Source organism: Myxine glutinosa, chromosome 3 (assembly GCF_964187855.1).
Source record: "Myxine glutinosa chromosome 3, kmMyxGlut1.1, whole genome shotgun sequence".
Lineage (NCBI taxonomy): Eukaryota > Metazoa > Chordata > Myxini > Myxiniformes > Myxinidae > Myxine > Myxine glutinosa.
In genome coordinates, this window is record NC_136263.1 from 181547406 (window position 1) to 181562025 (window position 14620).

General features: G+C 43.7%; 1 protein-coding gene across 1 annotated transcript in view; it reads left to right on the forward strand.

Annotated features, from left to right (window-relative positions):
• RRAS2 (RAS related 2) overlaps positions 1-14620 on the forward strand; it is an 87537-nt gene that overhangs the window by 52208 nt on the left and 20709 nt on the right. Inside the window, exon 2 of the mRNA XM_068109759.2 lies at positions 14436-14523. Coding sequence (XP_067965860.1) covers positions 14436-14523 — 88 coding nt within the window. The remainder of the gene's footprint in view (positions 1-14435; positions 14524-14620) is intronic.

Below are 14620 nucleotides of genomic sequence, written 5' to 3' on the forward strand. Positions count from 1 at the left end.
AGATCCCTTAAAACATTTTTTGGACTTTTTATTATTATTTATTATTTGACTATATTTGATATTTATTATTTGATTCAAATAATAAATATATAATTTGAGGATTTCCTTTTTTTACATCATTTGATGTTTCATTTCATTAAAAGCTAAATTTCAGGTGACATTTTGGTTAATTTTTTTTTTGACTTGATTGTCGACTCGTGGGTTCCTCCTCAATAGCACTTGGTCATAGTGTCTTGTTTTTAAATTCTCACACATAAGTGTGCCCCTCAGAACAGGTTTCTTGTATTCTTTTTTAATGTTCAGGTGTATAGAGCTCTCAAATTCAATGCTTTGTTGTTAAAATGATCGGTCTGTCTACGTTTATGTTGTCTTACCTCCGCCTCCGAAGGTGGATGGAGGTTATGTTTTCACCCCTGTCTGTCTATCTGTTTATCTGTTTGTCTGTGAACAAGATATCTCAAAAAGTTGTGGACAGATTCGGACAAAATTTGGCAGAGAGGTAGCATATGTGATAAGGACGAAGTGCTTTGGTGAAGATTTGGATCCAGAATCAGATCTAGCTCGTATAATTTTTAAAGTGATTCTTCACCATTGGTAGATCGGGGCAAAAATGATATATAGCAGGATATCCCAAAAAGTTGTGGATGGATTTGGACGAAACTTGGTGAAGATGTTGGGTGTGTGACAAGGAATAATTGGTTCAATTTTGGTGAAGGTCCGAATATGGATTCGGATACGAGAATTATTTAATTTTTGAAGAGAATCTTCACCATTGAGGGATCGGGTAAAAAGTGATACATAACATGATATTTTAAAAAGTTGTAGACGAGTTATGACTAAACTTGGTGGACGAGTTATGACTAAACTTGGTGGACGAGTTATGACTAAACTTGGTGGACGAGTTATGACTAAACTTAGTGGACGGGTTATGACTAAACTTGGTGGACGAGTTGGTTAGGTGACAATAATCTGTCCACAACCTTTTGAGATATCTTAAGTTCACAGACAGTAAAAATTCTAGTAGCCGGATCCGGATCTTCACCAAAATCTAATCATTTCGTCCTTGTCACAAACAGTCACGTGAAAAAGTAAGTACACCCCATGTAAAGTTTTGACTTTTTCAACATATTTCAACATACAGCTATTTGATCTTCATTTCAGCAATATTGATAGATAAAGGTGATATAATATAACAAATATCATGAAACATTTACATTTTGTAGTCCATTGTATAATTTAAATAAACATAAATGCAAATTTCGCATGTGGAAAAAGTAAGTACACCCCTACATTTATCACTACTTCAAATACCTAAAATTAGAATCAGGTGCACCAGCTCAGGTGCAAATGATTAGAACATCGTTAGAGAGGATCTTGGAGGAACCTGTCTTATTTAAACCTCAGACATTTAGTTTGGTTTGCTCTTTGTTGTTGAAGTGTGTGGCGTCACCATTCCTAGATCAAAAGAGCTCTCTGACGCCTTCAGAAAGAAGGTTATAGATACCTACGAGTCTGGGAAGGTATTTAAAAAGATCTCCAAACAATTTGAAATCAATCATTCGACTGTCCGGAAGATCATCTACAAGTGGAGAAGATTCCAAAACAACTGCCAACTTGTTCAGGCCAGACCGCCCCAGCAAGTTCAGCCCGAGAGCAGACCGCAAGATGCTGAAAGAAGTCTCTAAGAACCCCAGAATGTCATCACGAGACCTACAGGTAGCTCTTGCCACTGTTGATGTCAAAGTGCACGAGTCTACCATTATAAAGAGGCTGCACAAATTTGATCTTCATGGGAGGTGTGCCAGGAGGAAACCTTTGTTGTCCAGAAAGAACATCAGGGCAAGACTAAAGTTTGCCAATGAACACCTAGGCAAAGACCAGCACTTCTGGAACAATGTGCTCTAGACAGATGAGTCAAAGGTAGAGCGATTTGGCCACAGTACCAGAACACATGTTTGGCGAAAACCAAAGACAGCATTTGACCACAAGAACCTGATACCAACTGTAAAGCATGGTGGTGGAAATATTATGGTTTGGGGCAGCTTTGCTGCACCAGGGACTGGGCAGCTCACCATCATAGAATCCACTATGAATTCTTCATTGTACCAGAGGGTGCTTGAGGATAATGTGAGGCCATCTGTCGGAAAGTTGAAGCTCAACCGAAGGTGGACCTTGCAACATGACAATGACCCTAAACATACCAGTAAATCCACCAATGAATGGCTGAAAAGAAAGAAATGGAGGGTTCTGGAATGGCCAAGTCAAAGCCCGGATCTAAATCCCATCGAGATGCTGTGGGGGGATTTGAAACGAGCTGTGCATGCAAGAAACCCCTCAAACATCGCACAGCTGCAAGAATTCTGCATGGAGGAGTGGGCAAAAATTTCTCCCAGTCGATGTCAGAGACTGGTAGACAGTTATATGAAACGCCTACTTGAGGTTGTTTCTGCCAAAGGGGGCAATACCACCTATTAGAACCAAGGGTGTACTTACTTTTTCCACATGCAAAATTTGCATTTATGTTTATTTAAATTATACAATGGACTACAAAATGTAAATGTTTCATGATATTTGTTATATTATATCACCTTTATCTATCAATATTGTTGAAATGAAGATCAAATAGCTGTATGTTGAAATACACTACTCACAATAAGTTAGGGATATTGTGGGAGTGAGTTTATTTATTTTTATAGGGGTTTGGGTTGGGTTATTGAAATCAAGAATGCTGTGTTTTGTCACACTCATTAATAACCATAGAATTAGGACCAACAACTTTTTTCAACATAATTAATACACAAAATCAACCACACCAAAGAACCTGCCAATATCCCTAACTTATTGTGAGTAGTGTATGTTGAAAAAGTCAAAACTTTACATAGGGTATACTTACTTTTTCACGTGACTGTACGCTAAATCTCTGCCAAATGTCGTCCGTATCCGTCCACAACTTTTTGAGATATTTTGTTCACAGACAGACAGATAGGGGTGAAAACATTACCTGCACCCACCTTTGGTGGTGGAGGTAATCAGCTGTTCCTGTAGGTTTACTCTGCTGGGCAGTGCATTTCACAGCAAAGACTCAACCTTGAGCACCAAGGAGCTTTCAAAAGATCTGTGGGATGAAGTTGTGGAAAGGCACAGATCAGGGGATCGGTATAAAGATATTTCAAAGGCCTTGAATATCCCTTAGAGCACAATCAAGACAATCATTAAGAAGTGGAAGATGTATAGTACCACCAAGACCCTGCCTAGATCAGGCCGTCCCTCCAAACTGGATGACCAAGCAAGGAGGAGACTGATAAGAGAGGCCACCAAGAGGCCAATGGCAATTTTGAAAGGGCTACAGGCCTTATGGCAAAGACTGGTCACTGTGTGCATGTGACAACAATATCCCAAGCACTCCACAAGTCTGGCCTGTACAGTGGAGTGGCAAGAAGGAAGCCATTACTCAAAAGAGCCCACCTTGAGTTCCGTTTGAGGTATGCACAAAACACCCTGGAGATTCAGAAGCCATGTGGCAAAAAGTTTTGTGGTTTGATGAAACCAGTACAAAATGTTACATTTGGCGCAAACCCAACACAGAACATCACCCAAAGAACACCAACCCTACTGTGAAGCATGGTGGCAGCATCATGTTATGGGGATGTTTCTCATCCGCAGCGACTGGGGCACTTGTCAGGATAGAAGGGAAAATGGATGGAGAAAAATACAGAAAATTCCTCGAGGAAAACCTGCTGCCCTCTGTAGGAAAGCTGAAATTAGGAAGGAAGTTCACCTTTCAGCATGACAACGACCCGAAGAACACAGCCAAAGCTCCACTGGAGTGGCTAAGGAACAAAAAGATAAATGTCCTTGAGTGTCCCAGTCAGAGCCCCGACCTAAATCAAATCGAAAATCTGAGCCATGATTTGAAGATTTCTGTCCATCAACACTCCTCTCAACTTGACTGAGCTTGAATAGTTTTGTAGAGAAAAATGGCCAAATATTGCCCAATCAAGCACAAAGTTGGTAGAGGCCTATCCCAACAGACTCGCAGCTGTAATCGCTGTCAAAGGTGCTTCCACCATGTAGTGACACTTATCCAACCAAGATAATCTAGTTTCTTATTTTTAATTAATTTTCTGAAATTTGTAGAATTTGTTTTCCACTTGGAAGTTGTGGGATACAATATGTAAATAAAGGTGGGAAAGTCTGATTTAATGCAATTTAATTCAAAGCTATAAGGCAATAAAATGTGAAAATTTGAAAGGGGGTGTAGACTTTGTATAGGCACTGTATGTGGTTGAGGCCATGGATGGTGGCATGCTACAAGGCCTACGAGTTCAATAAGCACAGATCTACAGTAATCTACGGTGCATACGCAGGTGAAGCTCTGCTTCGCCAAATGCTTCATCTTGTTTTATTACTGTACTGTTTGGAGAGAGGCCATGAGCTGTTTGTTGCCTGTTGGTGGGAGTAAGGAGGAGGTGGGTGGGATGGGGGAGGGGGAGTACAGTACCACAGACCGTGGATACTTGTGGTTGGATTATAGAACATAATAGTTTAGCCATGTTTCTTTTGGAACTTCCTGTAACGCACATTATTTTGGCATGCTTCCTGTAACACACCATTTCCGTAACACACCAATTATTCGAATGTCTAAAATAGCAATTAATTAAATATATATAATAGCAAGCAGCTTGGGGGAAGCTTTGGGTTTATTATTTTCCACCAATGATTCGTGGAAGAGCTTGAACATGCATTACAAGAACTGTGTGTTTGTTCTGTTATTTTTGCTTGGAAACGTGGTGGGAAGGAAAGTGGTTGTTTGTTCCTTCTTGTTATCGACTGGACGTTTATACTCATATACACGAGCTGCCACCAAATGCCAGCCTGAACATGCCATCTGCCCCGCCACGGTGGTATTTCGGTGCCAGATCGATGCATCTTTGTGAAAAAGACAGAAGCCATCGGTTTGTGGTAAACCGAGTGTCTGATAATGAAACACACACATCAATTTAGAACTGAAGGAAAGAGAAAGGCTTCTTGGTGTAGAAAGGACTTTGCATGAGATTGAGGGGGGAGTTTTAATGGCCGGAGATGTGTTTTTTTTGCACAAAGCCACAACGTTGAGCCGGTGACGTAACGTTTAGAACGTCAGATCCGAGTCTGGGAGGTTTGAATCCCATCCGAGTCATACCAATGACGTTTAAAATGGTACGTGCTTCTTCATTGCTTGACACTCCGCATTTACAAAGGATAGAGCACGTTCAAACAACTATTGCACTGATTTTGGTGGGCCGAATGGCCTCCTCCTGTGTTGAAGTTCCTTGTCAGGGAATTCCTGTTAACAATGCATGAACCCTGGTGTTGGGCTAGCGGCTAGGGTGCCGGCTTAGGATCCTAGGATCCTGGGTTCGAATCCCGGTCGATCGCTGAATTAACGCCAGGGGGGTTGACTCAGCCTGTCATCCTTCCGAGGTCGGCAAATTGAGTACCAGTTCACTGGTAATTCCCTGTTTGTCGTTAAAGGCGGCAAAAAGGGTTGGCGGCAAGAAGGGCACCCGGCCGTAAAACATTGCTTCAAAAAGGGGACCGAAAAACAACAACAACCACGGTTCCCGAAAAAGGCCAACCCCCGCTTGCGGGGAAAAATGGCCTCTAAAGGTGGTTATTTTTAAAATATATATAATGCATACCCTTGAACCCTGGTGTTGGGCTAGCGGATAGGGTGCCAGCTTAGGATCCGAGGATCCTGGGTTCGAATCCCGGTCGATCACTGAATTAACGCCAGGGGGGTTGACTCAGCCTGTCATCCTTCCGAGGTCGGCTAATTGAGTACCAGTTCACTGGTAATTCCCTGGTTGTCGTAAAAGGCGACAAAAAGGGTTGGCGGCAGGAAGGGCATCCGGCCGTAAAACATTGCTTCAAAAAGGGGACCAAAAAACAACAACAACCACGGTTCCCGAAAAAGGCCAACCCCCGCTTGCGGGGAAAAATGGCCTCTAAAGGTGGTTTTTTTAATGCATAGCCTACACAAAATGTATACAACATTACTGTAGATCTGAGAATGAATGGATGGATGGAAATGCCAATGTGATTGTGAAGTCACTTAATCATGGTGTTGGGCCACCACGTGCGGTCAATACGGCCTGTATGCGTTGTGGCATAGAGTCCACGAGAGTCTGGAATTCTGCAGGAGGGATGCGGCACCATTGTTCCATGAGAATGTCAATCAACTCCCACCTGTTTGACGGAGGTGGAAAATGCTGTCTCAGGCGTCATTTCAGAATATCCCATAAATGCTCGATTGGGTTCAAATCTGGTGACTGAGAAGGCCATGACATATGGATAACATCAGTGTCATGCTCATCAAACCTTTGCGCGACCACATGCTCTGTGGATGGGAGTTTTGGGGTGTCTCCTCTTGCAGCCATGCTAGCCATAATTATAGGCAACCAGGCCTGTGCAGCATTTTTATACATGACCCTAAGCATGCTGGGATGTTACTTGCTCAATTAACACATGGGCGACATCTGTGTGGAAGCCGTTGCTTGGTGTGCCCCATTTACCCAGGTGTTTCCATTTTTCTGTCCACTACCTGTATATTAAAGTAGATCTGCATGCCTGCGCAATGCGCACGCGCACACACACACACACACACACACACACACACACACACACACACACACACACACACACACACACACACACACACACACACACACACCTATTACACCAGCCTCTCCGTCCCTTCAGCATTGGGCAAAGCTAAGTATGGGAACTCCGGTTTAATTTTGAGCTTCCCCAATTTGCTTACGGAGGATACATTATCGGCCACCCATACCCCTTGTTTTAGTTCCCTGCACTTTTGTGGTTTGTGGTGAAATAGGAAGAGTACCATTGAACTTATGGGTAATTTGCATTTTATTTTTTAATTTTTTTATTTCTGAAGGTCTGCAAATCTTTGCTGTTATGTTCAATGTCAAACCTCTGAATTGAAAACAGTTGTTGTAGTTCTTCTCACCACTTGCCCCTGTTTTCTTTTTAATTGCACTGGAGCCCAGGTGCTGCAGCCCGTCTGCTGATGCCCACGACTGTCAGACGAACATTTTATTTCATTCTTTCCATTTCTTTCAGCCGCAGAATCCACCTTCGTCGATGCACATGATTCAATATGCTGCCTCTTCAGTTAGTCATGTGATTTCTGCCGAATTAATGCATTTCCTCTTTTTGTAAGTTGTATAGCACTTGGTCATAGTCTCTTGGTCATAGGTAAAACACCACAGGAAAATGTGAAGATCTGCTTGGCGGCCCACGAAACCCGATGACGCACAATTTACAATTGGGAGTGAAATGTTGCGTGTACAAGACAGCGATGCAATTGACGCGTACTGTTCCATCTTTTCTTTCCTGGCTGATGTTTTTTTGGGGGGTTTTTTTTGGCCAGGACTGCAATGCGTTGCATTTTCGAAGTGCCTCCGCCCTTTCTGACGTACGTGCTTGCGGCTGGTGGTTGTCAAGACCGCTATGGGTGGAGCGCAGCGCCTTTATCTTGAAAATATCTCTGCAGTCGAATAAATAACCGTGTTTCTGCATGGCATCCATGCTGTTCCATATTAAGCTCTGAAGCGGATCGCTTGCACCAGTCAAGAGCAATGCTATTCCACTCTTTTGTTCTTTTGATTGGTGACCTGAGGTCGTCGCCATTCCCAAAAGTGCCCTGAACAGTTCCACTTCCAACCTGTCCCCCCTGACTTCCCCCGAACACGATTCTCTTGATATATGATGTCTGGCACTGATGCAAAGCTAGCATCGGCATTTAACGTGCTCCCTCGTAAGAAAAGCCTTTCCTGCCTTTCCGTTATGCTATGTCAGGTGTGGTGGTGACCTCTTGTAGGTGTCGTACGACCAAAGTGGAACTGCTTTGTTCTCAATATGGTATTAGTGCTCGACTGCTCGTCTATTGACCAATGTTCATGGAAGGATTTAAGACATGGCAGCAAATTTTCATACAGACAACACGGTAGTGTGGAGCAGGTGGGCGTCCAATCTATGTGTAGTGTGTACATATGATCAGCAAGCATGGAAAACATTGTCGGTGTATGTGGAGAATGAGGTTGCGGAACAGGCTTTGGAGGAAACGTTAGAAGGTAGCGAAATGCAGCGATAAGGAACCCGAGGTGTTTTTCATGGTGGTGTTGGTTGTTGTGGTGGTGGTGATGCTGGTTGGAGGGGAGGGGCATGCAAACAGAGGGGCAGAAGGAGTGGAGGTCAGCACAAAGCTTAGGTAGGATGACAAGAAGTATGATGGTGGGTGAACGTTTGCATTCCGGAGATACCTGAAGACTTCTTTTTGGTGTGCAGTCCATTCAGAGGACTATATTCCATGCGATGATTATGATTGCAAATTGTTCATGAGGAGTACCTTCAATCTAGCCCAGGTAAATCCCGTGAAGGTACCTAAAATGGTGGCAGCGTCCCCAACATTTGTATTGCATGGTCATGTTAACCGCAGCTATTTGGTGCTTTCTACCCTCATCAACCCTCCTCAAGCCCACTTCCTTCTGCGTTTCGAGGTTATCGCCACCCGTCCCCCCGCATCCCTCTTTTTTTCACTCCATTTCTGATTCATCCCCAATTTTCCGTTCCACTTCTTCAATTGAGAGCTTCTTCGCCCCCTGCGTCCTCCTCCCCTTCCCTTTACACTCGACATTTTCCATGTATTTTACTCCTCCAAGTCTCCTTCTATTTTGTCCTTTTACCCTGCTCTTGGTGTGTTCCCCCACCACCACATTTCCACTCTTTCTTTTGTCCTTTTACGTCCTGGTCCGTTATGTGGTCTCGCTCCTCCCCGAGCATCGACTCTGTGTCCAAATTTTTGACGTGTTTGTCAGCATAAAGGAACGGGCCTCGGGTAAAGGGCGTGGTTGGGATTTCCAAGATTAGAAATATGTTCGGAGAATTTGCTGTCTTCAGCCACGGTTCAAGGAGAGGGAACCCAGGCATGCCTGTCCATGCACAAGTATTCCAGGAATGCCCGCTGTATTCATTAGAGGCATCCACACCTAGCCGTTGCCTTGTGTCGAGACGTGTGGTCACTGTTGTGCCCCAGTCGTCGCGTGTGTGGATGATATTGTGGCTGCTCATGAGGGCCCATCATAGTTCATTACCTCCGCCACCAAAAGTGGACGGGTGTATTGCTTTCTCCTCTGTCTGTCTGGTTTTCTGTTTTTCTATGAGTTGTGGACGGATTCGGACGAAACTTGGTGGACAGGTTGGGTGTGTGACGAGGAAGAATTTATTCGATTTGGTGAAGATCTGAATCCGCATCCGGGCACGATAATTTTTAAAGTGATTCTTCACCATTGAGCAAGGACTAAAAATGATTTATAGCAGGATGTCTCAAGAAGTTGTGGATGGATTATGACAAAACTAGGTGAATGAGTTGGTTCGGTGACAAGAACAAGCCGATTAGATTTTTGTTCAGGTCTGAATCCATATCCGGCCTATCATTGGGATAGAAACCATAAACTGTTTAGCCTGGCGGAGGTATGCTCTCTACTGAGTGCCGTTCTCGTTTGCATTGCTTTCCAGAGTTTCCATTTTGTTGTTAGGAAATTACTTGTTTGTTGTTGGGAAAAAAATCATTTTCTTTAATTCGGGTTCAAAATCAATCGATGCTTCAATCTCCTTAAGATTTGTCTGTTGCCACTTTGTTGTAACCTGAGTGTTTTCAACAAAATTCTGATTTTTCTTCGTCTCCAGTCTCGACGAGATCAATTTGCAATGGCAAATGTATATCTTCAATGACCTTTATCAACTACTCACCTCTGAGCCGTCTAGCCTGGGGTTTGAATCCTGCCCAATTATAAACTGTCATCTGTCATCCCAGGTGTCACAGGCAGGTTGATTCATCAAAGTGTGTCCGTCCTTCGGATGGATGTTAAATGGGCATTCTATCTGCCGGCATTCCTTGCTGGACGTTAAGGATCTCACGGTGTCCGTTGGGACGAGTCGGCGAGATATCGCTAGCACTCTGAACAAATTCAAAATCCCTGCTCTAACTTAGTTGAATGTCAGGCACGGGTCGTCATCTGGTTCGTGGGCTCACTGGATCGTGAAAGACCCGGGACAAAAATAACTTTCCACGACCAATTCCACGAGGTGGGAATAATTGTGTACATAAGATTCATCATCATATTTATCAACTGCAAGTGGACATGAGCATGGTTACCGCTGTGGGATACTTGGTGTGACTAACCTTTAGAGTTTAGAATGATCGCCCTTCATCAGGGCAAAAGGGCAATGCTAATGCTCAAACATCAACCACGGCTTCTTTCCCATGGCTGTTAGCATACTCTTATAATCCCTTAAATTGTAAAATCCATTGTTTCTCTTGTAGGATGTAAATGAAAAAACAATTCCGAAACATCCCTTTTGCACAGAATGACGCTGCACCATCCTTAAACCCCCAATTCCAAGTGATTTAAGTGTTATGTCGCTGAGTAAATCATCCCAAAGACTTTTAAGATGGTACGTACTGCGTCCTTGCTTTTAACGTTCAGGATTTAAAAGGTCAAGAACACGAATAATCCCCAGAAGTTGGGCTCCTTGGGGAGGAGGAGATTCCTCCTCAGAAAATTCCCCACCGAATGTGGTGAGAAAGGCGGCGCCATTGTTATGACGTCACTGGTATACAGAGTGCCCCTGGAAGTGACGGCACTTCCCCCAAGCTCAATGGCGGAACTTCCCCCAAGCTCAGTGGCGGCACTTCCCCCAAGCTCAGTGGCGGCACTTCCCCCAAGCTCAGTGGCGGCACTTCCCCCAAGCTCAGTGGCGGCACTTCCCCCAAGCTCAGTGGCGGCACTTCCCCCAAGCTCAGTGGCGGCACTTCCCCCAAGCTCAGTGGCTGTGTTTGTCTTGTCTCACAGTCTTATGTTGTGTCTCGTTTGTCTGTCTCTCTCTTTGTTTGTCCGCACAGAATAAATATGATTTTCTCTGCAACCGTTGGTCCGACTGACAGGAAATTTTCACCATGGGTGCACCTCCTCCTGTAGAATATTTTAATGACAATTATGACGTCATATGCCACGTGGTACGGGTGCCATCTTGGGAAAAAACGAAAAAACCTTGCACCTCTATATCTCCAAAAGTGCTGCATAGAAAAAATTGAGACAAGGCTCAATGTAAAGAACTCTCCATCGGGAATGAACCACCTTTAGAGGCCATTTTTCCCCACAGAGCAGGGGTTGGCCTTTTTCGGGCACCATGGCCCCCTTTTTGAAGCAATGTTTTATGGCCGGATGCCCTTCCTGCTGCCAACCCTGTTAGTCGCCTCTTGTGACACACAGGGAATTACCAGTGAACTGGTACTCAATTTGCCGACCTCAGAAGGATGACAGGCTGAGTCAACCCCCCTGGTGTTAATTCAGCGATCAACCAGGATTCGAACCCAGGATCCTAGGATCCCGAGCCGGCACCCTAACCGCTAAGCCTCTCCAATGCATGTTAATGTTTACATGTGTTAACACGTGTTAATGATTATGTCATATGTGCCTCCATTATGACGTCATAATTCGACAAGCACAAAACTTAATCCGATCAAGATGAAATTTCTTGAGCGTTATCTGGGGATATCTTAAATTGGTGAAGAAAAAAATAATGACGTCATCGGTCACATGGTTCGGCCAACATATTTGTTTTTAAACAAAAGCCTTAAACAGTAAAAACGCGTCCTGGTGAGGCTCTGCAATCTCTGCTCTTTCTTGTTTTTATTTTTTATTTGCACTTGCAAATCACGGAGACTATATATTGTCATGTGACAACCCTGTAGTGAACACCGCAGGGCGACACGGATGACCAAACAAACTTCACTCCAAGGCGTTCAATCCACAAATGACAGTATTCTTTACAGGCGAGGGACAGGAGGATGATGAACTTACCTGGGCGGCTTCCACCCGACGTCTTCACACCTGGATAAATTAATAAACCCAAACGACACAAAATTAAAATGTACAAAAATATCGGCTTTATTGAAGAAATGCCGGTAACCAAATAATGCACGATAAAATAAAGTCCTAAATGGAGCGCCCCCTTACAGACTCAAATACCAACAATTGGAAAAATAACTGGAAAAAATTAGTGTTATTTTTGTGGGCACTTAGCTCTGAGCAGCTCTTGAATCTCGTCAGGAATCGTCCAGAACCCCCGCATCCTTGTTGGGAAACCGCTCGTTGGTGCGAAGTCTGTGCGTGGGAACGGCCTTGGCACGCAGCTCACTCTTCCAGCCCAAGCTCAAAACGAGCAAGCCACACTCATCCGACTCGTCCCCGTTCGTTCCCGTCGATCTCGTTCACCAGCACCAACCTGCCAAGGAAAAGAAAATGCGGCTGTGCCTTCAAATCCAAATGCGGCCGTGCCAAAAGTGGTTAACTCTGGATAATTGTAACCTAAGCCGTCAGTTTCTGCCACCATAAAATGTTGTACAGTCGTGGCCAAAAATATTGGCACCCTTGCACTTTTTTCAAATAACTCACAATTTTCTCCACAAATAAGTTGAAACTGACAAACGTATTTCGTCTCCACAATTCTTTATTTCACTGTTAATATTACAGAACCATTGTTTTTGATTCAGAACTGAATATATCCTTTTAAATCAGAAAATAAAAATAAATGGCATTGATAAAATTATTGGCACCCTTGACTTAATATTTGGAAGCACAGACTTTGGACAAAATAACTGCAGTCAAGCTCTTCCTATAGCCATGAATGAGCTTCCTACACCTCTCTGCTGACAGTTTGGCCCACTCTTCTTGTGCAAACTGCTCCAGTTCTCCCAGATTTGAAGGGTGCCTTCTCCCAACTGCTGTTTTCAGATCTCCCCACAGGTGTTCAATGGGATTTAGATCTGGACTCATTTCTGGCCTCTTCAGAACAGTCCAGCGTTTAGTCTTAAACCATTCCTGGGTGCTTTTTGAAGTGTGTTTGGGGTCATTGTCCTGCTGCATGACCCATGGCCTTCAGCAGAGACCCAGCTTTCTGACACTGGGTTGAACATTGCGCTCCAAAATGCCTTGGTAATCTCCTGATTTCATGATGCCATGCACACATTGAAGGCACCCAGTGCCAGAAGCAGCACAGCAACCCCAAAACATCACTGAACCTCCTCTATGTTTGACTGTATGGAAGGTGTTCTTTTCTTTGAAGGCTTCATTTTGTTTTCTGTAAACAGATGATATGCTTTACCAAAAAGCTCTAATTTGGTCTCATCTGTCCACAGCACATTCTCCCAGAATGATTTTGGCTTGTTCAGGTGTGTTTTGGAAAACTCCATTCGGGCTTTCTTATGTCTCTCTCTCAGCAGTGGGGTCCTCCTGTGTTTCCTACCATAGAACCCCCCTTTCATTGAGTTGGCGACGGATGGTGCGAGTTGAAACTGTCGCACCTTGTGTCTGAAGGTCAGCTTGAATATGTTTGGCAGTTGATCGGAGTGCTTTCTCCACCATTGAAACAATCCTTCGCTGCAATCTTCGATCAAGTTTACTCTTGCGGCTACATGCAGGGAGGTTGGCTCCAGTGCCATGGTCCTTAAACTTCCTGATAGCATTGCGTATGGTGGACACAGGAACATCAAGGTCTATGGAGATGGACTTGTAGCCTTGAGATTGTGCATGCTTGGCTACAATCTTGTGCCTGACCTCCTCAGACAATTCTCTGGTTTTCTTTCTTTTCTCCATGCTCATTGTGGTATACACAGTGACACAAAACAGCAGAATGACTCTGTTCTCCAATCAAACTGGTTGAATGAGTGATTTTTATATTGCAGGCACCTGCAACTCACGACAAGTGAGTTCAATAATTCCAAAGTAAAGGAGAATCACCTGCTTGAAATGTTATTATTTCTAACAACTTCTAAAAGGTGCCAATAATATTGTCCGGGCCATTTTAGGATTTCTTTGTGGAATAAGCTAAGATTTAGTATTTTTTCAGCTTTTTTGTTTTGTTCTACTGCAAGCCAACGAAATACATATGTGGATACCAAAATATTTTTTAACTTCAACAATTTTCTGGAAGAAATGGTGCATTATTTGAAAATAGTGCAAGGGTGCCCAGTACCTTATGCTGCACATGAAAGAAGAAGAAGAAGACTACTGGTCTTTATACAGAGTTTTACATGCTTCCTGCTATTTATATATTCATGCTTGTTGTAAAGCTTTCTACTTCATCATGGTAAAAATTGTTAATTACTTATTATGCACAATACGATGTCTCGATTTACATGTCAGAAAAAATAATCCTAAGGCTCAATTTTAAATGGTGAGAGTTTACATTTGCATTCGAAAGCACAGATGGAAGATGCAGGATTGAAATAAACGGTTTCACCGGCAGTGGGTAGAGGCCGTGAATAAGGTGATAAAAATAATCAATTATAATACCATTCTATCCCACAGTCATACTTCGTCACAGACTACGATCCCACCATCGAGGACTCGTACACCAAGCAGTGCGTCATCGACGACAAACCCGCAAGGCTGGACAGTAAGTGTGAACTCATAAAGTCTGTTCTCCCCACTGACACATTGCAGTCATGTGTCAGAGCCTTGAGAGCAATTGGGATGTGTTTTCAGTGAGGTTC